At 40.6% G+C, this 27,821-nt stretch overlaps 1 protein-coding gene across 1 annotated transcript; it reads right to left on the bottom strand.

Annotated features, from left to right (window-relative positions):
* Window positions 1–214: 214 nt before the first annotated feature.
* STX11 (syntaxin 11) lies at window positions 215–27,821 on the bottom strand (the record flags this gene model as incomplete). The annotated part of the gene is given in 3 exon segments (XM_084623935.1): window positions 215–3,535; window positions 27,302–27,332; window positions 27,336–27,821. Coding segments are annotated over 3 exon segments (1,389 nt in total). The 3' UTR covers window positions 215–2,663.

Genomic DNA, 27,821 nt, shown 5'->3' with positions numbered 1-27,821 from the left:
TTACATTGGCAGGGAACAATAGCAGGACATTTTTTCACATTAATGTTTCAGGCACACGTGTGAGTTGATGAAAGAGGGTAATGTTTGGTAATGTGACTTTTTCCAAGTTCCACAGAATATCAATGTGCATGGAACCATTTAGATCTGCCGATTCAAGGTGTGACTCTCTGCATCTTTACCATTATGCTGAAACACTTTTATTGCATTTCTAGATATATACACGTACAAAAAAGAAATACAATTAGAACATTTACATAACTTTATCATAAAGGGGGAGGAAAAAGCTACAATACACAGAGCAAACAGATTCACGTTTTTCTGGGGCCCGATTTAAATCCAGATTATGATATCCTCGCTTTGTACCTTTCTTCAGAAACAGTCTCACTCACTTGATTGGGACTACTTATGGAGTAAGGTGCTACTCAACATGACAACGGCTCTTAAATATTAGTAATGGGTGCCAGCCAGTCCATTTGACGCCCCAGTCTCTTCCCCCTTACAGTTCAGATTTGAATTGTTTGAATTTTCCCAAGCAAATGTAACACTGATGGCTTCAAGACTTCACTGTATACCACAAACATTCTCTTGTTTGAGGCTCATTTGTCCCCTACATAAATTCTAGCTAATGAACACATGCAAATACAGGCACAGGTGCTTCATGTAATATTTAGTTCAAAGCAGTGACTTTCAGCTTGAGAAAAAAAAAAGTTCTTGTCCACAGTCCTTCATCTAACTCCCTCATCCTCCATGTGGCAAACCTGTCCAGCAAGCAACATTTTCTTGCTAGGCAAAGAAAGCTTAGAAGTGTGTATCAATTTGTTTTTGCAAGGCCTTATTGTTTTATAAGTAATTTAAAATAATTTGTTACAATATACATTTAGTGTGCAAAAGACAGAAAGAGAAACCTTTCATTGTGAAGGGTGCAGAAGGATAGCTGGGAGCATCTGGGCAGGAAATCACCAAAATACAAATGTGAAATGTTAAAATATAATATTATTAAAAGGACATAAAAAAGGGGAAAAAGTTAACCAAACAGAAGATCTCTGAAGTCACTAACTTCTGGAAAGGGGAGGGGAAAAAAAATAAAAAGTCTTGTATGAGTTCAAAGTACCAATAAATCACAATGTAGCAGAAAGCTGCTTAGAAACACATACTGTAGTTGGAATATTGTGCATACTTTTGGCATTGCCCTCTGTTCTCATTAGGACTAACACGGAGCACAAAGGACTTCAAAAGTAAGGGCCAAATTCTTCAGCTTTCAATCAAGTGAAACCAATGTAATCAATTAAGGACTGCAAAATTTGGCCTTAAATTTCTCTCTTCCTCCCTTTTTGTCCAAACCTAATATGGTCAATCAGAAACGGTTTTACAGGGAGGAGGGAAAACTTTTCGAACCCAATAAAAGGAAGTGTCATTTTGACTCCAAAATGTTGGCTCATACAGGAGTATTGAATAAAGGCATCTATTCTCTCTTCAATATGCAGTTGTTCCAGAGGCAGAAGACAGTCCTATCTGTCTTCATATACAAACCAGAGTAAACATTGTTATTAATACCTTCATGTTAAATACAAAACACAATATATCAATACATTGTCTTACAAAAATAAGCATCTATTTACAAGGTAAATCTGTCACTATAACTTCAAATTTGTGTGTGTATGTGAATCACTAAAATGTTGCATTTGCCTTCCAGACAAATGTCCATTTATGGGTGTTAAGTCACATTTGAGAAGAGATGGCTGCATTAATTTTATTTATAGGGCTAAAAATCTTTGAAAAGTTTGCCATGACCATTTTCAGTCCTCCAGCAGATGACATTACAACCTTAAAGAACAACATTAAAACAGAGTATTTAAATGACTAAAGTAAAGAGTCAATTGAAGAGAGGTCTTAATTTTTCAGTGTTTCCTGTGACCTGGTCAAAATTCTGGTGTGTTCACAATGATGAAAGGGATGGGGGGAGAGGAATGAATACTTCTTGGGACCGAGTTTGATCTTATCTACACTGGAATAGATCAAAATTCACTTCGTTCATTTCAATGGAGTTCCACTGGTGTAAAACTAGTGTAAGATCAGAATCAGGCTCCTTGTGTAAAAAGGTTTAAGAAAATAATTCTATATTTTCTGTAAATAGTTTAACAGACTTACTGTTTCTTCAAATGAATGTGGCAATGAATTGCTTAAGGATTGCATCACATGGGCTCCAAGTTTCCTAAAGGCAGGCAAACTTACAAAGCACCACAGAATTACATCACTACAGCAATAGAGCTGTACCCTATGCAGTCTCACTGTGGAAGATAGAAAATAGCCATCTCGTGGTACACCAACACTCATCCTTCATCGATTAACCGATTAGCCTTTCATTCATTCTTTTAAATTAGGTGGTGTCAGGTTGGAGCATGTATCATTTTATGAGGCTCTCTTAAGCACTCTAGCCTAGATTACAACCAAATAGGTTAGGTTTGAAATTTTTTTTTAAAGATAATAAAATTTGCCAGCAACATTTGGCTTTTATTAGCACAAAATCTAAGACAAGGGGTAACCACCCCCCCCCAAAACCAAAAGCAATCCTGTTCCAAAGAGTAACCCATTTTAAAAGTACTATTTCAATTGTACATTCTTAGGGCACATTCAAGTTGGTCTGTAAGGCTTGAGTAGGAGAATCAGCTTTTGCAGCACGAAAAGCAACAGCAGAGGAGTGTTCGACAAGGGTGTTTCCGCCTGTATTCCAAAGCTTTCCTCACCTGACATTTAGCCTCTCCTACATAGTCCTCAACTTTTTCCACGTTCAGTTGAATGATGTCGAAGGTGTCAGCCTGTTGCTCCACCAGTAGTGCCACCTGCAGAAAGAGCTCATGAACTTCCCTGATGCGAGTCTCCAACTTCATCAACTCTTTGTGTCGCGTCTCTATCTCATTCAATGCTGCACGAGCCCCTCTGACATCAGACAGGAGATTCTCGGAGAAAACGTCCCACTTGCCTTGCTCAATCATGTCCTCAATCTGGTTTCCGGAAACATCCTTGCCCATGATCTCCAGCTGTCTCTGGATCCGAATCTTGCAGTTCTCCCGCTGGTTCATCTCTGCCTCATTGTACTCAAACATGGCTTCCTGAAAGGCATGCATGAGGTCAACATAGTGATTCTTCGATACACGGGTTATGACAGACATCGTGCCATGTTTTGTTTCAGCATCTTCACTGAAGTCTCTCATTGTCTGGAGTTTCCTGTGGATGCCTTCTCCACGGGCCTTGATGTCTTTGGCGATGCTGTTAGTATCTCGTTTGATACTACTAAGACGGCGCATGGAGGTAAGAAAGCGGTTATTTTGTTTACCTAGCCGTCTGACGTCCTCTTTCAGGTGGAGGTTGTCTGTTCTGATACTCTGGACATCTTTGTAAAGAGCTGCGAGGGCATCATCAGTCTCGAACAGGAGGATTTCATGAGGTAAAATCTCATCATCCTCATTGTTAGGAAACTGTTGGTTATAAAGCCTAGCTAACTCATACAGTTCATATAACCGGTCTTTCATCCTGCCTGTAGGCAAAGAGAGTTGGGGAGAAGGGAAAAAACAAAAACAAAACAGAAAAATTAAAGAATGTATTAAAATGAAAAAAAAAATTTTTTTTAAAGTTTCACATTTAAAGTATCTTTGCATAAAACACACCACAGAATACCAGTTTCTCTTAAACTTCCCTGCATCGCTTGACACAGGTCATTGGATTAGAGGTGCTAAGACACTGGCACTTGAGTCCCCTTGTGGTAGCAACAGGGCTCAGTAAATTCCCCCCGCCCCTCCCACTTTTTTACTCATGCATTATTGAAAGCTGTGCATCCAAAAACCTGTCAATAGTTAAAATAAAAAAAACATTGCCATGATTCTTGTAAACAAATAATTAAGGTTTAATAAGAAGCTTGCAGTCATTACTGCTGTGTGTAGAACAGCATAGATCTAATTGAAAAAAAAAAATCAAGATTCCTCTGCACCTCGATGCCTTCTAGACCCTAACCCTTTACTGAATCACTGACCCCAATGATCAGAAATTCTGCCTTTGCAGTTCCTGCCTCAGTGAAACCTGTCAACATGTTTGCAGAGTACAAACACATGCACAAAAAATGTAGCAGGGAAAGAACTGGTTACAAGGATTGATAGGGAAAGGTTCAGGCTGGGATTTTAGGAGAGGAGGGGGGCACCTAAGGGGATCCATGTCTGTTAAAGCCCAATTTTGGTGTCGTTCAGTGAGCGCTAAATGTGGAGCTGTCAAGGTTCCTTCCCCACTCTGAACTCTAGGGTACAGATGTGGGGACCTTTATGAAAACCCCCCTAAGCTTATTCTTACCAGTTTAGGTTAAAAACTTCCCCAAGGTACAAACTTTGCCTTGTCCTTGAACAGTATGCTGCCACCACCAAGCGTTTTAAACAAAGAACAGGGAAAGAGACCACTTCGAGAAGTCTTCCTACAAAATATCCCCCCAAGACCTACACCCCCTTTCCTGGGGAAGGCTTGATAATAATCCTCACCAATTGGTACAGGTGAACACAGACCCAAACCCTTGGATCTTAAGAACAATGAAAATCAATCAGGTTCTTAAAAGAAGAATTTTAGTTAAAGAAAAGGTAAAAGAATCACCTCTGTAAAATCGGGATCGGTAAATACCTTACAGGGTAATCAGATTCAAAACATAGAGAATTCCTCTAGGCAAAACCTTAAGTTACAAAAGGACACAAAAACAGGAATATACATTCCCTCCAGCACAGCTTATTTTACCAGCCATTAAACAAAAGAAAATCTAATGTAGTTTCTAGTTAGATTACTTACTAACTTAACAGGAGTTGGAAGCTTTGCATTTCTGATCTGTCCCAGCAAAAGCATCACCCAGACAGACAGAACCATTTGTTCCTGCCCCCTCCAGATTTGCAAGTATCTTGTCCCCTCATTAGTCATTTTGGTCAGATGCCAGCAAGGTTACCTTAGCTTCTTAACCCTTTAAGAAAAACCCTCAGATGAAAGGGTTTTGCCTCTGGCCTGAAGGGATTTTACAGCACTATAGCATATAGTATATAGAAAGGTGGTTACCCTTCCCTTTATATTTATGACAGGAGCAGACGCAGAACCAACTCTTTATAGAGCTAAATAAAAACTAAAACTAAACATCAGATTATCCTAGTGGCACGCCTCTTCCATTATTGGAGCACTGTATGTTTATTTTCAAAATCTTGGTACTTGAGACATAAAACTAAACTATCGACAGCAAATATAAGAGATCAAATTTACTAAAGCAAGGATTCTGTGGCACTGCAATTTAGAACCTGGAATTCTATGACAGGGCCATTTAAATTAGAGAGAGTGATTACTGAATTAAATAAGAACATGAATAATGCAATAAGCATGCTGCCCCTAGTGTTCTATGTTTTGACACTAAACTGAATTTTACTCTGCCTTACGTTTTCATTTTTCAAGTGCATGTCCACGCTAGCCTTTACAAAGATGTTAACTACCATGAATTAATTGACACTAAATTATTTCAAGGGTAAAAAAAAAAAAAAAAGCTTAGTGTAGACATGGCCAAAGGGTATAGGTGTGGACCCAGTGAAGACAATGGCAGTCAAAAATGCAGATTTATGATCTGTTGCATAGTTTTTAAAAGTTAAAGAACAAAAACAAAATCCTAATTGCAGCCCCCTCACACAGTAACTACCCTCTTTGACGCACATACCTTAAAGTTTTGTAGAACAGGCTTAGCAGGAATCTTGCTAGGGATTTTAAAGAGCTTTTAAGCCACAATTCTGCAAATGCTCATGCATACGCTTATTTTTATGAACATGAATAATCCCACTTAAAGACACTGGACACATGCAAGTGTTTGCAGGATTGAGGCCTTAGGGCTTGTCCTCAAGGCAAAATTTACCAGTGGTACCAATAAAATTATAGTAGTATAGCCCCAGAGTAGACACACTTACCTTGGCATAATAGTGGCTTTTTTGGTTTAGCTTTATTCCTTTCCAGGCAATAAAGCTAAAACAAAACAAAACCACCCAAACAAAAACCAAACCAAACCACATTCTTTACACCAGTATAAGGCTATGTCTACACTGGCAATTGAACGACAAAACTTTTGTCTTTCGGAGGTGTTTAACCAGCCTCAAAGTCCCCCGCCCCCACCAAAACCAAAAACAACACAAAAGAAAGAGCAAAAGCTTTGCCGTGACAAGCACCAGTGCGAACAGCGTGTTGTTGGCAGGAGCGCTCTCCTGTCAACAATGCAAACGCCACTCATTGTCGGAGGAAGTTTTTTGTCAGCAGGAGAACTGACAAACAGCGCGACTTTTCTATACTACAGATAGCTAATAGCATCAAGCTGTTTGTGGTGATTTAAAAATACATACTACAGTAGCAGAAATGAGCTAAGGCACATAAATCTCTGTCATTTTTTGAGGCCAAAAAGGTTTTTAAATTTGTTAACTTAAATGCAGTGTTGCATGAGACATCTCACCACCACCACCACCGAGAAAAGAAAAAGATGGTTTGGGTCCTGTTAAGACAGAGAATTCAGTCTTCCACAAAAAGCTTGTGACAAATTAAGAACGGGGACCTAGCATGAGGTTTTGGTGCTGGAATATTTCTTGCCATTTTCTGCTCTAAAAGCAGGCCCTGAGCACCTTCTCATGAAACAGAATGATTTACTCCTAACAATTTCAAAGAAGATATTTGTCTTCCTGTTCTCATAGTAGGTTTTATAACCAAGTTTTACATGCCACCGTCAATAAAATGGAAGATGTGAAATAATATGAAATTATTTGGGCACTGTTGTGAAGCACTGGAGAGACAGACTATGGATTCAGCCACTCTAAAAAGGATCAAACTGCCCATGAAGTACTACAGTAGTCTAAATCCAAGATAAAAATAATTGAAAATTAATTCCTTACTCTTAACAGTATCTGAAATTTTTTAAATTGCAAGAATACTTTTAGAGAATGTAAATTACGCTTCACCATGTGCACTCTTTGTTTTCTGTATTTCATTCAGTTTAGATGAAACACACAAACAAACAGGATAGCTTAGATAGTTTTGCTTATAAATTAGTTTCCTTTTTCAATTCTCATGCTCTAGTACAATGCTAAAGTGTTTGGGGATAGCCACCACAGGAGACTATTCAAAAACAACAACAAAAACCCTACAGATAGCCACTGAAGTTAAAAATAAATACATAAAAAGTAAAACAAAAACAATTGTGTTAGAGAAATATAAATAGCTATACCCACTTCTCTCTTTCATGAGAGCTAACCCCTAAATGTGTGTGTCATAAATATAAAGGGAAGGGTAAACTCCTTTAAAATCCCTCCTGGCCAGAGGAAAAATCCTCTCACCTGTAAAGGGTTAAGAAGCTAAAGGTAACCTTGCTGGCACCTGACCAAAATGACCAATAAGGAGACAAGACACTTTCAAAAGCTGGGAGGAGGGAGAGAAACAAAGGGTCTGTGTCTGTCTATATGCTGCTTTTGCCGGGGATAGATCAGGAATGGAGTCTTAGAACTCTTAGTAAGTAATCTAGCTAGGTATGTGTTAGATTATGATTTCTTTAAATGGCTGAGAAAAGAACTATGCTGAATAGAATGACTATTTCTGTCTGTGTGTCTTTTTTGTAACTTAAGGTTTTGCCTAGAGGGATTCTCTATGTTTGAATCTAATTACCCTGTAAGGTATCTACCATCCTGATTTTACAGGGGTGATTCCTTTACTTCTATTTACTTCCATTTCTATTAAAGTCTTCTTGTAAGAAAACTGAATGCTTTTTCATTGTTCTCAGATCCAAGGGTTTGGGTCTGTGGTCACCTATGCAACTTGGTGAGGATTTTTACCAAACCTTTCCCAGGAAGTGGGGTGCAAGGGTTGGGAGCATTTTGGGGGGAAAGACGTGTCCAAACTAGGTTTCCCAGTAAACCCAGTTAGAGTTTGGTGGTGGCAGTGGATATTCCAAGGACAAAGGATAAAATTAATCTGTACCTTGGGGAAGTTTTAACCTAAGCTGGTAAAAGTAAGCTTAGGAGGTTTTCATGCAGGTCCCCACATCTGTACCCTAAAGTTCAGAGTGGGGGAGGAACCTTAACAATGTGTCTCTCTTTAAAGTTTAAACTCGTCCTCTTCAATAGGCAGCCCATGAAAGAGAAACTGCTTAAGTTTGCAGAAACAAAAGGAGTACTTGTGGCACCTTAGAGACTATGCTCAAATAAATTTGTTAGTCTCTAAGGTGCCACAAGTACTCCTTTTCTTTTTGCGGATACAGATTAAGACGGCTACGACTCTGAAACCTGCTTAAGTTTGGTTCAAGATTTAAATTTAGCAAGAACAGCTTATATAAAACCTAGGATCGAGGGAAGCATTTCCACCTCAAAAAACAAACAAATCCAATTACAATTAAATTAAAATAAGCATCCTCCAGCAATATTGAAAATGCATCTATTGCAGCATGGAGGACCCAAAAATGAAAGTGTTGAAACAAACATTAAATTGATCTCATTGATTTTCATTGTCGAAACTGAGAGAACTTCAAGAAATACATACACAACCCTCCAACAACAAGTGACAAACACACACTTCTAGTGATTTTAAATATTAGTACATAGGTAAAGAAGTGTGGTTATAAATTGACAATGTTCCTTTAAGTCCATTCTACATCCTAAGGTGTGAAACTAGTGGTGAAGACTGTAGGGGAGCTGTAGTCGGTCAAAATGACAGCTCCGCTGGATTTAAAAAAAAAAAAAAAAAAAAAAAAGAGTTAGTTGGTACTTCTTAGGGGTGCAAAGATAACCCGACAAAACCCAAAGCTAAGCTGTCTGAGAGTGCAGACAGCCTGAAAGAGGTGAAAATGAATCACATTCATCTGAATCAAGTGTCGTCACTGTAACCTAATTAACTATGCTGTCATTTTAGCAGAAACATTTCCAGTATGGTTTTATACTGAGGAGTCCAGTGATGCAAAAAACATTTTACTGCAGGTCATCTAGCCGATACTCAGTTTCAAATGTCATAAATATATAGTGATGCTAGTTCGCTTTCACTAGATCTAAAATCAAAGCACTATTAATGGTAAGCTAATTCTCTGGGTGAGGTGCAAAAGTACTAAAACGGTGTCAGTTGAAAAAATTTCCCCATTTAAAATCCCTTAGCAGTAAATAAGAGGCAATTTGAAGCACAAGCACAGAGCACTGCTCCAACTTCAATGAACTAGCTTCACAACGCCCTTTTGAGACAAAGGAAGGGTCATAACCATTTTATATATCAGAAAGCTAATACGTGCACTCTCTCTACAAGAACACTGTTTTTGAAAGTTATTCACTTCACAACCATCAAATATGGCTCCAGCATTGCTATCAGAGTACCTTCAAGAAATGCTCCAAGAATTAATTCCTTTAACAAGAGCAAAGAGGATTATGTAGCTAGACTTATTTACATTGAGATTCTCACATTTGTTTATAGCGTGGACCACAATTTTAGAAAGCCTGCCTTGTGGATCACCTCCCTCCCATTCACAGTCATCATGACACATCCCTGTAGTAACTAGAGAAGTTACTGTACTTACATTTAAAAAAAGAAGTCAAGCAAGGAGTGTATTTTTAGTAGTCTTTTCATACGATTTAGCAGTTGGACGTTAGAAAAGCCTGCACTATGTGACTAGCCAACTCTTTTCTGTCTCTCTCTTTCTGTCACACCCAGAGAGCGTTTAATAAAGGTTGCAGTTCTGGTCCATATAGTGAGTGCTCCCCAAATTAGGTAAATAAGAGGAAAGCTAATCAAACCCAAATTCTAGACACAACAGAAGCGAAGAGAACTGGATATGTGTCTATATGCACAGGCTGATTATCAGAATTGTACAGCTCAACAATTAGTCTAGGGCAAGATTTTCAGTGCTTATTTAGGTGCCTAAAGATGCAGATAGGTTTCAGAGTAGCAGCCGTGTTAGTCTGTATTTGCAAAAAGAAAAGGAGTACTTGTGGCACCTTAGAGACTAACCAATTTATTTGAGCATAAGCTTTCGTGAGCTACAGCTCACTTCATCGGATGCATACTGTGGAAAATACAGAAGATGTTTTTATCCACACAGACTAGGATTTGTGCTGGAAATGGCCCACCTTGATTATCATACACATTGTAAGGAGAGTGATCACTTTAGATAAGCTATCACCAGCAGGAGAGTGGGGTGGAGGGGAGAGAAAACCTTTTGTAGTGATAAACACCCATTTTTTCATGGTCTGTGCGTATAAAAACATCTTCTGTATTTTCCACAGTATGCATCCGATGAAGTGAGCTGTAGCTCACAAAAGCTTATGCTCAAATAAATTGGTTAGTCTCTAAGGTGCCACAAGTCCTCCTTTTCCTTTTTTAAAGATGCAGATAGGTACTTCTGAAAAATCTCACTAGGCACCTAACTTCCCTAAATCTGATGTTCACATGCTGATTAAAACACCAACAACAAAACAAAACCCTACCCGGTGGTGGTCAAAGCCTCCTGTTACAGCCCAGTAACTAGTGTTATCAATTTAAGAAAAATATTTTACAAAAAGTTAAGTGTGAAAAGCAGCTGAGCAGGCAAGAGATATAGTTCATAATTCTACACTTATTGTAACGCCACAATCGACTGAAGACGACTTGGAATATCACATCAAAGTGGTTGATGTCAATTCACACCTGTGGCGACAACATGTAACATGAAACTATTGTACTAAAACGCCTTCCTGGCAAGCCTGTAGAATCCGGGTTAAAGCGCCATTGTCATGTTAACATTCTGTGAATATAGTTTTTTTTTGTATGTTAAAGTTGTAAAACCAAGCATTAAAAAAACTGGGAAATGCCAAGATGATGGTTGTCTGTGCAACCTTTGTTTGCGCCTCTCTTGTGTGATTCAGTCTTTAAATTATATGATCACATATTTCCTCCGCCCCCACACACCCCGTGCCCCTGCCACATTCACTGAACAGGATGGACAGTGCTCACCAAATGAGCAGCTATTCAATATTTTATATTCAATGTATGACCTCAGGTTTTATTTATTGCAAACCATTCGAGCCATGCACTGAGTATAGTATTAATTTCCGCATGGGCTTTGCCATGGTACTCACTGTAATATTTGAGTGTTCAAAAACATTAATAATTTATCTTTGGATAAATTACATCTGTGGGGAAGGGTGTTATTGCCCTTTTATAGATGGGGCTTTAAGGCACAGAGAGATTAAGGGCAAAACTGTCATTAGTCCACTAGTTTTGGGTGCCCAATTTGAGATGCCTAGGGCCTAATTTTTCGGAGAATTGCTTTTGTAGTACTTCACATATTTGAAGCACAGTTCCCACTGACTTCAGATGCAGCAGTGAGGTGTCCAGGTAGTGTGGTGAAAGGGGAACACCCTGACTTGCCTGAACATATAGGGGGTGAGGTATGGGAGGCAGACAGGCAGGATGGAGGATGTGTTCTGGGAACAGAGGGAGAAAGGGGCAAGCTCTGGGAGGATGGGAGCAGAGGAAGGTAGACAGGAGGACTCACATGGGGAAGGAGTGGCAGGATCAGACTGGGTGATATGGGGCAACTGTCTGCAACCAATAGAACATACTCTTTCAGAATCTGGAATAGAACCCAGAATTCCTAGTCCCAACAGTTCTTTGTTGTCAATCAATAGCAGTAAAGTGGCAAAGAGTGTGTACTCCTCCTCTAGTGGCTTGCCCAAACAGAGCATAACAGCCTCTTAATGCTACCAGTTGACCCATTAACTCAAGTGGAAGAGGTCTGTTCTGTGGATCTACTGCTGATCCTCGAAATTGCAAAAAAAAAAAAAAAAAAACATATTCAAAGAACATTACGGTTGCAAAGTCAAGCATTCAAAAGTTAGGAAATGCTAGGATTGACGTTGCCTGGATTCTGATCCTGCCTCTGCCATAGAGTTGCTCTGAGGTGCTGGGCAAATCTCTTAAACTAAACTTTGCGTGTGTAGCCACTAACTGTGTGTTCCACATTAACTTCACTCTCAGACATAGCCAAACCATTTTAGCGAAAACATTTCAAAAAATTCAACATGAGGCAGGCATTCGGCATGAAATTTCAGCCTGAATGGCTGTTTAGCTAATTATAAGCAACTGAAAGCAGGGTCTTAAAATGGACAGTATCGGGCAACCTTAACTATGGGTGGCGTAATTATAATTAAATAGCACTAGGGTATAAAATATTATTCTTTGACAAATACAGGCAGTCGAAGTTGGTCCAGATATTACCTCATCCAACTGGTCTCTCTAGTATCCTGGGACCAACAAAGCTACAGTCACACTACATACATAAGTATAGGCCTAAACATTCACCCTTTGAAATTAGTGGTAACAGTCCCATTGATTTCATTAAGCTCTACGTGAACAGGTGAGAGTATTTTGCACGCTATCATAAAGACTCACTTAGGAATATGCAGTATTGTCCAATGCTGTGATATTGTGAGGACCAAGCACAACAGGGGAAGAGATTCCAGAAGACTGGAAAAGGGCAAATATAATGCCAATCTATAAAAAGGGAAATAGGACAACCCAGGAAATTACAGACCAGTCAGGTTAACTTCTGTACCTGGAAAGATAATGGAGCAAATAATTAAGCAATCAATTTGCAAACATCTAGAAGATAATAAGGTGATAAGAAACAGTCAGCATGGATTTGTCAAAAACAAATCATGTCAAACCAACCCAATAACTTTCTTTGACAAGGCAACAAGCCTTGCAGATTGGGAGGCGGGGTGGGGGGGGGGGAGAAGATGTGGTATATCTTGACTTTAGTCAAGCTTTTGATGCTGTCTCGCATGACCTTCTCATAAACAAACTAGGAAAATACAACCTAGATGGAGCTACTATAAGGGCAGTGCAAAACTGGCTGGAAAATGTTCCCAGAGAGTAGTGATCAGTGGTTCACAGTCATGCTGGAAGGGCATAACAAGTGGGGTCCTGCAGGGATCAGTTCTGGGTTCGGTGCAAATGCAAAGTTCTCCATTTAGGAAGGAACAACCAGTTGCACACATACAAAATGGGAAAGGACTGCCTAGGAAGGAGTACCGTGGAAAGGGATCTGGGGGTCATAGTGGACCACAAGCTAAATATGAGTCAACAGTGTAACGCTGTTGCAAAAAAAGCAAACATCTTCCTGGATGTATTAACACGAGTGTTGTAAGCAAGACACAAGAAGTAATTCTTCAGCTCTACTCCGTGCTGTTTAGGCCTCAACTGGAGTATTGTGTCTAGTTCTGGGCACCACATTTCAGGAAGGATGTGGACAAACTGAATAGAGTCCAGAGAAGAGCGACAAAAATGATTGAAGGTCTAGAAAACATGACCTATGAAGGAAGATTGAAAAAATTGGGTTTGTTTTGTCTGGAACAGAGAAGACTGAGAGGGGACATGATAACAGTTTTCAAGTACGTAAAAGATTGTTACAAGGAGGAGGAAGAAAAATTCTCTCTTAACTTCTGAGGATAGGACAAGCAGCAATGGGCTTAAATTGTAGCAAAGGAGGTTTAGGTTGGACATTAGGAAAAGCTTCCTAACTGTCATGGTGGTTAAGTACTGGAATAAAATGCCTAGAGAGGTGGTGGAAACTCCATCAATGGAGATTTTTAAGAGCAGGTTGGATAAACACCTGTCAGGGATGGTCTAGATAATACTTAGTCCTGCCATGAGTGCAGGGGACTGGACTAGATGACCTCTCAAGGTCCCTTCCAGTTCTAGGATTCTATAAAAACCTGACTGAAAATGTCCTGGTTTAGCCCTCATTTTTTTCATATGTAATTTTTAATATTCATTTTGAAATGTATACTTTCAGCAAGTCTGTCCCTCTAAAGAGTATTTTCCTTTTGCAATTCAACTGTTCTCAGACACACACGGAATGTAGACTACTACCTAATGTCTGCAACAGTCGGGTTAGGTGCTTGAAGCTAGATCCTCTCCTGGTGTAAATTTTAAATTTAGCCAGCTAAGTATCTGTCCCATAGTTATTTTCCCATGACAAAATGAAACTTCTGTCTATTAGTCACAACCCAAACAGTTTTCCCATGATGCATAGGAGAGTTACAAATTCTTGATGTGGTATGTGTTGCAATAAGATTGCAACTACTGTACGTTTAGCTCTCTGAAATACCTGGTTACTGAGTGGCCTGGGCAGAGCAAACTTTAAGTACAAGCAAAAGCTGTGTCAGCTAATGAGGGCTCTGAATTGATGCAATTTAAAATATCTGTCAAAACAAGATATTTGCAGTAACGGAATTCAGTGGCACAGGTGACCTATTATTTCACAGTGCTGCAAGTGTTCATTTCTACTATTGCTCCAGTGTTATGCATCATGCTGCTTCACTAATTATCCCACTGCCACGCAGCGTTCACTCTCCAAATTTAAAAAGGCAAAAACCAAACAATTGTCTCTAACTGCAAAGGACTAGTTTCAGTTTAGGCAGAGCTGTTACTGCTTGATTCAGACAGTCAACTAAACCCTGATATGTATCATAGCAGGCCAGATCTTTGATAGCAGATAGCACCAGAAGGCTAATTGATTAAATGAGCTGTAGCTCACGAAAGCTTATGCTCAAATAAATTGGTTAGTCTCTAAAGTGCCACTAGTACTCCTTTTCTTTTTGCAAATACAGACTAACACGGCTGTTACTCTGAAACCTGTTAATTGATAACCGGAACTTATAACAAAAAAAAAAAAAAACACCTTTGTTTAAGTTTTAGGATGTACATGTCCAGTGCCCTTGACTTTTGAGAAGAAAAACTAGTGAAATTTCCAAAGGCTTCAATGCTCCGTATATCACAAACAGAACTGGGGAAATCCAGTGTGCTTTTGTTTCTTTTTTGTAGCATAAATAAATTAATCCACTAAGTAATAACAGTTAATGAGAATTGGTTAATAGCATTTACTTCCCCAAATACTGGCGAAAATCTTAATACTAATGTGGATGTGGATATAGCAACAGGATATATGGAAACAATAAAGGGTCAGTTGCCACCTAAGAAGATAAAATACAAACATTTCTAAAATGCATTTTGAGCCACAATACACATTCTTCTTTCATCTGCAACTTCTTCCAAGAAGCTAAGAGCTAATACATATTGTAATATAAAAAACATAAGAATTGCCATATTAGATCAGACCAGTGGTCTGTTTACTCTAGGATCCTGTCTTTGGCAATAACCAGTACTCAATGTGTCAGAGTAAGATACAAGAAATCCTGCAGTGGACAATTATGAAATAACCTGGCTATAGGAGAAGTTTCTTTATAATCCCATCTCAGTACATTCCTGCAGTTTTCCCACACTGTGGACAATTTAGTGCTGATGGACTTTCACCCAATTAGATCATTTGACTGTCCAAGCATTCCTTTATGTATTTATGCAATGTTGCAGCTGTGTTGGTCCCAGAATATTACAGAGACAAGGTGGGTGAAGTAGTATGTTTGAATGGACCAACTTCTGTTGATGAGAGAGACAAACTTTCCTTTGTATGTATGTATGTGTATGGGGGTGGGGGGGGGATGTGAGAAAACCTGGATTTGTGCTGGAAATGGCCCACCTTAATTATGCACATTGTAGGGAGAATGGTCACTTTGGATGAGCTATTACCAGCAGGATAGTGAGTTTGTGTGTGTGGTTTTTGGGAGGGGGGGTGAGAGAACCTGGATTTGTGCAGGAAATGGCCCACCTTAATTATGCACATTGTAGGGAGAATGGTCACTTTGGATGAGCTATTACCAGCAGGATAGTGAGTTTGTGTGTGTGGTTTTTGGGAGGGGGGGTGAGAGAACCTGGATTTGTGCAGGAAATGGCCCACCTTAATTATGCACATTGTAGGGAGAATGGTCACTTTGGATGAGCTATTACCAGCAGGATAGTGAGTTTGTGTGTGTGGTTTTTGGGAGGGGGGTGAGAGAACCTGGATTTGTGCAGGAAATGGCCCAACTTGATTATCATGCACATTGTGTAAAGAGTTGTCACTTTGGATGGGCTATCACCAGCAGGAGAGTGAATTTGTGTGGGGGGATGGAGGGTGAGAAAACCTGGATTTGTGCTGGAAATGGCCCACGTGATGATCACTTTAGATAAGCTATTACCAGCAGGACAGTGGGGTGGGAGGAGGTATTGTTTCATGATCTCTGTGTGTATATAATGTCTGCTGCAGTTTCCACGGCATGCATCCGATGAAGTGAGCTGTAGCTCACGAAAGCTCATGCTCAAATAAATTGGTTAGTCTCTAAGGTGCCACAAGTACTCCTTTTCTTTTTGCGAATACAGACTAACACGGCTGTTACTCTGAAAACTTTCCTTTGTCTGCAGTAGATTAGAATGCAGTCACAAGACAACAGTCTCATGCTCTTCCTTAAATTATTCTGATTTTATTTAAGAAACATTGAAGTACAGCTGAAATGTTCATTTTAAAAGAGGTTGACATTGATCTCATGACAGTTTTCTAATGACTTATTTCAGTTATGAAAGTAGTACTTATTGTACAGTAGATTTAATAATTTTGTCCGGTGGATGCAGTTGTGCAAAAGTGCAGTTGTGTGATACAACATTAACTTGGAGAACAGATGTCTTTTACAACATGGATTTGTTAACAAGATGGCTTTCATAGGAGAATGATGATCCGTCATCTCTCCAAAGGTAACACAATTTTGAGTAGGGTGTGTATTGTGTATTTTAAAAAGTCACTGTGCACATTAAGTAATAGCTGATATTGAAGTTAGTTCTTGAGATCACAGTACACACTAAATCAAGATTTTTGAAATTATGGCCTTTGAATTATAGAAATACAAGAAGATCAGTAGCTACTGAACTATTTCTTTAGCATTTTTAGAACTTAACACGAACAGGGAAAGGAAGGGGATGTAAGCAGGGAAGAAAGGGCTGCTTTGGGAAAGCATCCTGTACTTCTGAAGTTATCACAAGCCTGTCAGCTCCCAAAACATCACTCCCCGACAGTCTAGAGAAGCAATTCTCTCCACTATAGCCAGCAGCTTGTAGAACTATAGACTGCGATCCCTCAAGCCATGTATCTGTTTTTCCTCTCTCTCACAAACTAGCTCTGCACAAGGCTACATACAGTATAGACACACAAGAGGACTTGTGGCACCTTAGAGACCAACAAATTTATTTGAGCATAAGCTTTCGTGAGCTACAGCTCACTTCATCGGATGCATTCAGTAGAAAATACAGTGGGGAGATTTATATACACAGAGAACATGAAACAATGGGTGTTACCATACACACTGTAACCAGAGTGATCAGGTAAGGTGAGCTATTACCAGCAGGAGAGCAGGGGGAAAAAAAACCTTTTGTAGTGATAATCAAGGTGGGCCACTTCCAGCAACTGACAAGAATGTCTGAGGAACAGTGTGTGTGTGTGGGGGGGGAATAAACATGGGAAAATAGTTTTACTTTGTGTAATGACCCATCCACTCCCAGTCTCTATTCAAGCCTAAATTAATTGTATTCAGTTTGCAAATTAATTCCAATTCAGCAGTCCCTCGTTGGAGTCTGTTTTTGAAGTTTTTTTTGTTGAAAAATTGCCACTTTTAGGTCTGTAATCGAGTGACCAAAGAGATTGAAGTGTTCTCCAACAGGTTTTTGAATGTTATAATTCTTGACGTCTGATTTGTGTCCATTTATTCTTTTACGTAGAGACTGTCCAGTTTGACCAATGTACATGGCAGAGGGGCATTGCTGGCACATGGTGGCATATATCACATTAGTAGATGTGTAGGTGAACAAGCCTCTGATAGTGTGGCTGATGTGATTAGGCCCTACGATGGTGTCCCCTGAATAGATATGTGGACACAGTTGGCAACAGGCTTTGTTGCAAGGATAAGTTCCTGGGTTAGTGGTTCTGTTGTGTGGTGTGTGGCTGCTGGTGAGTATTTGCTCAGGTTCGGGGGCTGTCTGTAAGCAAGGAGTGGCCTGTCTCCCAAGATCTGTGAGAGTGATGAGTCGTCCTTCAAGATAGGTTGTAGATCCTTGATGATGCGTTGGAGAGGTTTTAGGTGGGGGCTGAAGGTGATAGCTAGTGGCGTTCTGTGAAGCAAATACTCACCAGCAACCACACACACCACACAACAGAACCACTAACCCAGGAACCTATCCGTGCAACAAAGCCTGTTGCCAACTGCATCCACATATCTAATCGGGGACATCATCATAGGGCCTAATCACATCAGCCACACTATCAGAGGCTTGTTCACCTGCACATCTACTAATGTGATATATACAATCATCTCATTCTCTCCAAGTTTAGAGATGTAAGTGTACCCTGGGGTGAGAAAAGTCATCCTTTAACACCAACTGTAACATTTAAAGACCTACAGAAATCTCATAAAACTATCAAAACTTCACCAACAGAATATTGCAGGTTACCCATTGCAGGTTACAGCTAAGACCTGCTTCCTTTCCTCTCTGGTAGGACGAGCTCTCTCTCTGCTTATCCACCCCTGTGTTTTAAGTACTCTACGTAGGAGTGTGTCCAATTGCCAAGGTCATAGGCCAGTTCTCTTTTAAAGACTTGCTCACACACAAGGGTCTACTTCTCTTTTCCCTTTCTTATTAAGATTTAATTAAGCTTTTCAGGATAAGCTTGCATCCCCCACCCCATCATTTATTTGAATAGCTAAATAGCAAAATTCTTGAATACTAAGTCCCATCTCAGAGCACGATGTCATCCCAGAACACGTTAATTACATATGTCTAATGCCATATCTAATTCCCTGGACATGTTAGCTTTTAATGATGCTTCCAGCCTTTGATGGCTTTGTTTATCCAGTAGACTCAATCTTCAGGATGTCTATTATCTTCCCCAGCTGATAAGAAGAACTAGTTTCAGAGTAACAGCCGTGTTAGTCTGTATTCGCAAAAAGAAAAGGAGTACTTGTGGCACCTTAGAGACTAACCAATTTATTAGAGCATAAGCTTTCGTGAGCTACAGCTCACTTCCTCAGATGCATATCGTGGAAACTGCAGCAGGCTTTATATATACACAGAGAATATGAAACAATACCTCCAAAACCTGGATTTGTGCTGGAAATGGCCCACCTGATGATCACTTTAGATAAGCTATTACCAGCAGGACAGTGGGGTGGGAGGAGGTATTGTTTCATATTCTCTGTGTATATATAAAGCCTGCTGCAGTTTCCACGATATGCATCTGAGGAAGTGAGCTGTAGCTCACGAAAGCTTATGCTCTAATAAATTGGTTAGTCTCTAAGGTGCCACAAGTACTCCTTTTCTTTTTAAGAAGAACTAGGAATCAAAAACAATTAACATTCAAATGCTTGGTGCCTCTAGCACTATGAAATGAGGCATTAACCACTTGAATGTTAATTGCCTTTGAGTGTCCTGTTTGACTAATCCACATTTCTGTAATAGTGTTCACAGAGCAAGACTGTATTGCATCTCCTGAGTAACACTTCCCACGTCTATTTATATCTCATATTTCCCAGGCTTATTTCATGACCCTGTCTACCTTGATATTTCCAACATACCATTTATCATGTTATCTGGATGCTAATATTAATGAGTCCCTTACTGGTACCAGCCATCTTTTGCAAGGAAAAAGTTTTATTGGACCTTTTATCCAGAAGGCTTGGGCTAAATGAGGGTTGGGAGCAGGTGAGGATAGAGATAGATGTGTAATTGCTTTGTTTCCTTCCTTGATGTATTTATGCGCCAGCAGTGGGCAAGAATTTTAACTTAGACTATTTTTTTATTGTTTGCATTCTAGCAGCACCACAACATGTAAGTAAACATAGTTCCCGGATAGTCAGAGTAGAAAGCCTGTTTTATTGTACCCAGCTAGGATTCAAATCTCTTCAAGAGTTAATGAGACCATAAATTAGCTTTCAAAGTTCTCTGTGGGAAAATTCTGTACAGCTTGTGTATCACTACTGACCAGTTTCCAGCATCCTAAGACAGTCTTCTGACCTGGATTCATAATCAGAGTCCCTTGGTCATCTTGGTATATCATAGAATATCAGGATTAGAAGGGACCTCAGGAGGTCATCTAGTCCAACCCCCTGCTTGAAGCAGGACCAATCCCCAATTTTTGCCCCAAATGGCCCCCTCAAAGGATTGAACTCACAACCCTAGATTTAGCAGGCCAATGCTCAAACCACTGAGCTATCCCTCCCCCCACCACTGAGCTATCCTTTCTCCCCTTCATGGGAAAGAAGCTATGAATAGTGGAAGTCTAGAATGCTGGAAGTCACTCTTTGAATTTGATTGATTACAGCTAAGTAAGTTTGGTTTCTGAGTGTCTTATACCAGGGCGGTGAAGACTAGATTAAAAGTTTCATTCACCCTCACTGTAAGGCCCATGAAACAGAGTTAACCTTAGCATTTTTGGTCCCTCCCCCCAATATTGCCGATTCCTTTTGACTGAGGATCATACATGTATGCCAAAAGCATTCTAAGGATTTGGGTGAGGGTTGGGGAGAGGATAAATTAGTTGGGTGTCCTTGAGTGTACAGGAAAGTAATTCTACAGGATTGTACTGGAAACTGTGCATGTCTACCAACTTTTTAAAATGGTTTTGCAAGAGGCAATCATCAAACACTGAAGGCTTGGGGCTAGTGGGCCCATTTTGGTGAATTTTAGCATTTGTACGGCACTTTATAAACAACATCTATTCATCACAAGACTCCTGAGAAAATATTTATTTCTTCAATTTTAAAAAAATACAACTATAGCTACACATCCAGTGTTCTGGGCTCTTACCCTACACATTAAAAACAAAAAACACAAGATAAAACAAATATATCTTTATATACACATTTTGGTAATTAGGTAAAATAGGGTAGAGGAGTTAGTGACTTGAATACAGTCACAGAAATCATACGTTATGCAAGTTATACAAAAAGAAAAGGAGTACTTGTGGCACCTTAGAGACTAACCAATTTATTTGAGCATGAGCTTTCGTGAGCTACACGAAAGCTCTTGCTCAAATAAATTGGTTAGTCTCTAAGGTGCCACAAGTACTCCTTTTCTTTTTGCGAATACAGACTAACACCGCTGTTACTCTGAAGCAAGTTATACAGTAACACATACATATCACTAATGCAAGCAGTAAGACACAGCATCCATGCATTTCTGGGCAATTACTATACTTCTTGGGCATCATTATGAGTCAGTAGGCAGTATTAATAATACTAAGCACTTACTCATACTGTAATGCACGTAATGTAATGTTTGAACATATAATCACCACGATATTCCTGTATGGAAGACAGGATCAAGTGACTGTACCCATATGTAACAATCAGGGTCCTGATACACCAAGGAGAAAATGGGGGTCTGAACCCCAAAGAATAAGCAATTGAACCAGCTGTTCGTATATAGTGTTACTATGTATAAAAAATGTCAAGTAAGATCTTTTATTAAAGCTTGTAATGTTCTGAACTCAATGGTCATTAGGGGACGGACACACACACACAGGTTTTTGTTATAAATGTGTAGAAAATTGTAATTTTAACTACAGTACCTCTAGAACATCATCTCACAGCAGTGTGGTGAGGCAATCAAGCAGGGAGGAATCTCCCAGGCCAGGTGTTTATAAAAAAACCAGCTTCAAGCACCTACATTGTCCAGCCAGTAAGAGACGTTATGGGAAAACAAAATTTGAAACCTGAAAAGAAAATCCCAGTCTGGGAAACCCCCCTGCTCTGTGTCACCATGAATTACCACACTCTGAGAAAAAGGGAAGGGGGGAAAAAAAATAAAGAACTGCAAACCCTGCTAAAAGGGAAGGGATCTGAAGTGAAGACTATCCAGAAACTGAGGGCCAGCAAGAAAGTGGGATCCTGTCTGGGAAGCACTGGATCCCCTCTAGGACCAAGGGCATACCGGGAAACTGTTCTGATGCAATAGGTAACTTGTATTAGAAAAGGGACTACCAAAATGTAAAGCCTGAGATTACATCTTTATTTTCTGTGTAACTCGGATGCATTTGCTTTCCCTTACTATTTCATCTTTGAATCCATGGATTTTTCTATTAAATAAACTTTGTTTATTTTTACCCCAAGCAGATCTTTATTGTGCAAACTGTGTGGAGCGTGTGTGCCAAAGTGAACTAATAATTGGGGGCAGGTTTCACATCTTTGAAGGTGATGAACCAGAGGGGAAAATTCCAAGTGGCTGACGGTCAACAACTTGGGGAGATGGATTGGGGGGTGGGGGAGGAGAACTTGGACCAAAAGTGATTGTTGAGGTCACCATGCAAGTAGTAACGAGGCTGGTGGAAGCCAAAGTGGGACCTCATGCTTGTAAGCTGGCTACTTGTGTCAGAGCAAACCATAGCAACACAGTATTAAGATACCCAAACGTACAAGGCAGATGTGACAGAACCCTTTATTGGTCTGGGTGATGCCCCCAAATGTCACACCACAGAAGTACAATATGATCATGGAAATACTATTTCTATTATGAAATAGAATTTATAAATAAAAAGCAAGCAAGAGGACATTAAACATACATCTGAGCAGTAACATCAGGTTGTCAGTGGTTATCAGTCAGATAAATCAATTTATACGGATAATTCTAAAGATAGACAATTCTGAACAGTCCAAGGTGATAGACCATACATCCTGGTGTAATGAGTAAGTTTATGAAGATAAGAGTGGAGGAAATTTTTAAGTTTCAAATAAAATCAACTCAGAATTTAGAATACATATCTTGAAATATCATGGGGGGGCAAATGGGGAGGTTTGCATTCTCATATAGTTATGCTGCTGATCAGACAGCATTTTTAAAAACTATCTCCAACCAACATTGTGTTGCAACAGATTATTGTTCAATATTATTATTAATCTAAATTAGTGCCTTGATACAGTTAGGGCCCTAATTTTGAGGGTTACTGCAACCACTACAGCAGCTCAAAAGCTATAAAGGGTCCAAAAAGCCAGCTTAACTGGCCCTAGGAAATACCCCCGGCAGTTACACCCACATCCTGCAAACTCAGCACAGGGACATGCCAATAGTTGGAATGCTTTGTACTGATTATTCTGTAGTGCATACCAATCCATGTCAGGGACTGGATCAGCACATGTAACGAGAGAACCCTGGAAGTGAAAATCCACTTTTGCAATGCTAGCCTTCCCTTCCCACCCCATCCCTTTCCACACACCCTATTACACTTGGAGAGAGAGCACAGATCGTGACCTTTAGTCTATAGCTGCAAAATACTGACAAGCATTCCACTCCAAATACAAAAAATGTAACCACTCTTGCAGAACTGGACCCAGTGGCACAAAGCACTTCTTCCCAAGGCAAGCCCCTGATGAAAGTGAATGGGAATCATGCCTGAGAGTCCAGGAGTCGGTCCATATTAAATTGTTCTTTTTCTGTGGCAGGATCATGTTGTCCCTATCTCATTTGTGTCTACAATGCATATATATTCTTTTAGAGTAGATATTTTTTGAGATGTAAACTGAAACTAGTTTGAAGCAGAGGGTCGATCTTGCACTCTAGTTCATTTCAGTCCAGCCATGTGCAAGACCCATAGTCGTCCCCCACCCAGCTTGCAATTTAAGTTAAAACGGAAAGCCACCGCCATGAGGAAGTTAACCTCTATATCTTCTTGTACATTTAAAGCAGTAGCTTGTAATCTGCCTTGGCCACTTGTCATATACAGAGTTGTGTCTGTAAAGGCAAGTCAAAGATTAAAATCAGCAGCACTGATTAATGAGATCATCCTGCACAAGAAAGATTTCCCTAAACAGAGAGAGCAATGTATTCTTTGTTATACTCCTGGGACACCAGCAATGTTGACAATGGTGCAAAAGCATACCTAGAAATATTATGGCATATGGCACTTAGAGTATCCTTTCCTGATCAAGTATATAGAACCTCACAAGGTGTTTTTCTTGTTTGTGTTTACAAATTGACTTCTAATACACAACTGCAGCCACACAAGTCAGTATCATAAAAGGCTCTGCAGTGCTAGATCTATTTTATGGATAATGAGGTGCTGATCTGTAGAAGTATATGGGACTGCCTTTGGTAATTTTTGTTTCTTTTTTTCTTTTCTTTCTAATAGATTCTTGAGGGTAGTTTGGGTACTTTCCTGTTCTAGATGCATGAAAGATTTAGCAAGGAGGCATGGGCTGAAGTGTTTTCAGAATGACGGCAACATTCATCAGCTTTACATTCATCAGCTTTATCTCCGGCCTGGAGAGTGTAGCTGAGTGTCTCTTGTGGTTCAGGTGAAATTGAGGAATGGATAACAGTGAGCTGGTTCAGACTTGAGCCAAATAAAACTGAGACGTTTATGGTGGATGGGGGAAGTAACTATTAGGTCTGCTTTCATTCAGGGAGGCCACGTGTCGTTTGTTACGAGAAGTTCACAAATTGAAGAGCTGGTCAGATTTCCAGATGATTTCAGACAATCAAATATCAGCGACCAGGGCTACTTTCCCCCCCATTTGTGTAGTCGTCTCAGTTTGCAAACTTTTCTCTCAAATACATATATTCAGTGAAACAATCCAATACTCAGTGGTAGAGATGGCTGGAATCATCCTGAAAACATTTTGACTTTTCATTTTAAAAGAAAAAGTTTGGCAATTGCAAATGAAAACATTTTCATTTTTTGGGCAACCATTTTCAATTTAAAAACAAACTGAGGAAAGCAGACACTGCATTTTTTTAATAGTTGAAAATGTTTCTTATGGAAAGAAGTAGTGAACTTGAGCATGTAAGTTACCAGGCTGCCACTCTATTACTGTATACCCTGGTACAGAACATGGCTTTAATCTCTTACTAGATCCTGCCTGCAGTGTGGAACCCTATTTGTGCTACTCCAACAGCACAAACCCACAGGAAATTCCTCTTGCTCTCTCCACCCTGCCTCCCCTTCATTCTGAGTCAGGTACAACACATGTGCCCGTCTATAGTTGTAATGTACTATAGTACTGTCCCTCCACCACTCCTCACACACTATTTTTGCTCCATAAGCATGCAAAGAAACTACTACAATAAAAAGAAAAGGAGTACTTCTGGCACCGTAGAGACTAAAATTTATTTGAGCATAAGCTTTCGTGAGCTACAGCTCACTTTGTCTGGGGGGCAGAATGTGAGAAGGAGAGGACCTCTATTTGACAGCAAGGTAACACTAATTTAACATTAGTTAAAATCAGAAATTGCAAATTGCACCGTAGAGATTAACAAATTTATTTGAGCATAAGCTTTCGTGAGCTACAGCTCACTTTATGTAGCTCACGAAAGCTTATGCTCAAATAAATTTGTTAGTCTCTACGGTGCCACAAGTCCTCCTTTTCTTTTTGCGGATACAGACTAACACGGCTGCTACTCTGAAAACTACTACAATAAAGCAATTTGTGACTTTAATGTTAAATTAGTGTTACCTTGCTGTCAAATAGAGGTCCTCTCCTTCTCACATTCTGCCCCCCAGACACATAAGTATACATCTAGACTTCCCAGCACTATAAAAATAATAACTTAACAGTTTATTAGTACCATTAAAACTATAGCAGTAAACCCAACCAAATCACATGGTTAACCTTCACGACAGTATGGCATGACATGTGATTTTGTATGCTGTTGTGTTGCACTTATTTGCAGTGATCAGAAGCTACTATTACCACAGAAAATGATAATCTGAAACATTAGGCACATTATCCACGAGAAGATGTTGTGTCTCACCCTTCTATTCTTAATAGAAACCTAACCCTAACAACACCTGTTATCTTACCGTTTTACACTAAAGGGAAAAACCAAAACATGGAGACTAGCTGGCTAAATACATTGTTTAGTTCATAAATTCACCTGCCATATTTAACTGGTCACTCAATATATTGTCTGTCCTCTAAAGCCTTAAGCAGAAAAAAAAATTATTCATGGGGGAAGGGCACCATAAGAAAGAATAAAGGCTCAGCCTCAGCTTCTCAATCTGAAAAATAAGAATACTGTCTTACCTATCAAAAAGGAGCATCACAATTACACAGCCCTTTGAAAATTTGAAGTGCTAAGTAACAGCATTATCAGAAAATCATGCCATGGTTTAAGTTTTCCTCAAACTGTGAGGCCTTGCATAAAAGCCACTGATTTTCCTTCTTCGATGTCTGAACACTTAAAAAAAAGAAAGCCTCACAATTCAAGGGTAGGAACAGGATGTTTAAATTACCATTTTCAGGCCAATGCCAGTCCTCTGGTCACTTCCTGTCCCACTAACATACAGTTTGTATTACAAAAGGCCATCTCAGGTATATGCAGGTACTCATTCATTTTAGCAGGAATGTCAATTCCAATCAGTTAGTAGGAAGAGCCAGAGAAAACTAACTTGTTCAGTCAGTTAATCATGGGTCATTCTGGGGTGGCTAAGGAAAGAGCAAATGACTTTTATATTCTGGATCTAAAAGCAAATACACATATTAGCTGGGTTTGGACTGTAATACACTACCAGAACTGTTAATGAAGTTAGCATTTGTTAGGGTACACAGACTGGAGAAGTAGGGAGATCCTGATTTTGTTCTTCTTAGTGACAGGAAGAAGAAATTACAGCTAAATACATTTAAAAAAAAAGGATTTAAAATAGTTTTCAGCCAGATATTATAAATTCACCTTCTAAACCTGTTACTTTCTTGAAAAACAGACACACTGCATCTCTTTTCCCTGAGATAAGAAAGAAACTATTTCAAAGCACACCCAGGTTCAGAACACTAGCTCGGTCGGACACCATAATATTGTTCTCTCTTTTGCTTCTGTTTGAAAGGGCCGTGATACTTTCCTTTCCATCTCTCTGGAGAAGTACTTGAGCCCCAGGTAGTCAGTTCCTACGTTCCCCTGGAGGTTTCCAAATGTGGCACAATTGGAAGGGCACCTGAACTGTGCTAGTTTCTTACTGGCTGATGGTCTTCCAATTAAAGCAACCACCCGTTCCTTGTTAGGAAAGGGAAATACTAGGACACCGGCGCCCCAAGTTCCCGTCCTAACTCGGATTGTTCCCTTAGTCCACGGCCACCCCTCCGCCCGTCTCCGGCGGGTACCGCATCGGCCTGTTCGGCGAAGTTCAGATGCTACAACGTCCCCCGAAGCGAGCGGCTCAGCTCACGCCCACCCCACCCAGCCGAGAGCGGGGCGCGCCCCTCCCCAGGCGGCGGAGAGGCGTCAGGCGGACTCGGGGCTCCCACGAGCAGCCGAACGAGAGAGGGGCGCTCGCCGCCAACCCCAGGCGGGCCCCGGCAGCCCTCGGCTCGCTCTGCCCAAGCCGCAAGGCAACAGGGCCCCCGGCGGAACTCACCGCTCCAGGAAGATGGGCGCGAGGCGGCGCCCTAGCTGCTTGCTCCAGCCGCGTCCTCGCGCAGAAACGTGCCGCTTCCTCGAGGGAGCCTGTCAAGCCGGGCTGGGCGCAGGGAGTTTCCCCGGCCCCTCACGGGCCCCGCCCAGGCTCCTCCCCCGCCCGGGCCCATTGGCCGCAGGTCCAGGCCGTGGAGAGCCGGGGAGCGGGCGGCGAAGGAGGTTTCCAGAGCCTGGGAGCGAGCGGGGGAAGGGGGCTCCAAGTGGCTGCCTCGGCATGGGGCGAGGGGGAAGCCCGGGGTCCGGAGGTGGAAATGGGGGGTGCGCGGGGCTCCCCCAGGGTCTGCTGCGGGAGCCGTGGAGGATTTGGGGAGCGCCTGGTACAATCCCCTCCTACTCCCCCACCAGGCCTGCTTCAGGGGAGAGGCTGGCGGTGGGTCACTTCCGAGAATTGGCTGAGGGGTTTCCCCAGCTGCTAGGAAGCGTGGGTGGCTCTGGTTGTAGCCAGCAGCTGGGTCCGCCAT

Source organism: Lepidochelys olivacea (assembly GCF_965140295.1).
Source record: "Lepidochelys olivacea isolate rLepOli2 genome assembly, chromosome: 3".
In the NCBI taxonomy this organism is placed as follows: domain Eukaryota; kingdom Metazoa; phylum Chordata; order Testudines; family Cheloniidae; genus Lepidochelys; species Lepidochelys olivacea.
The sequence above is the reverse complement of the archived record's forward strand: the minus strand, read 5'-3'. Positions and strand labels throughout refer to the sequence as shown.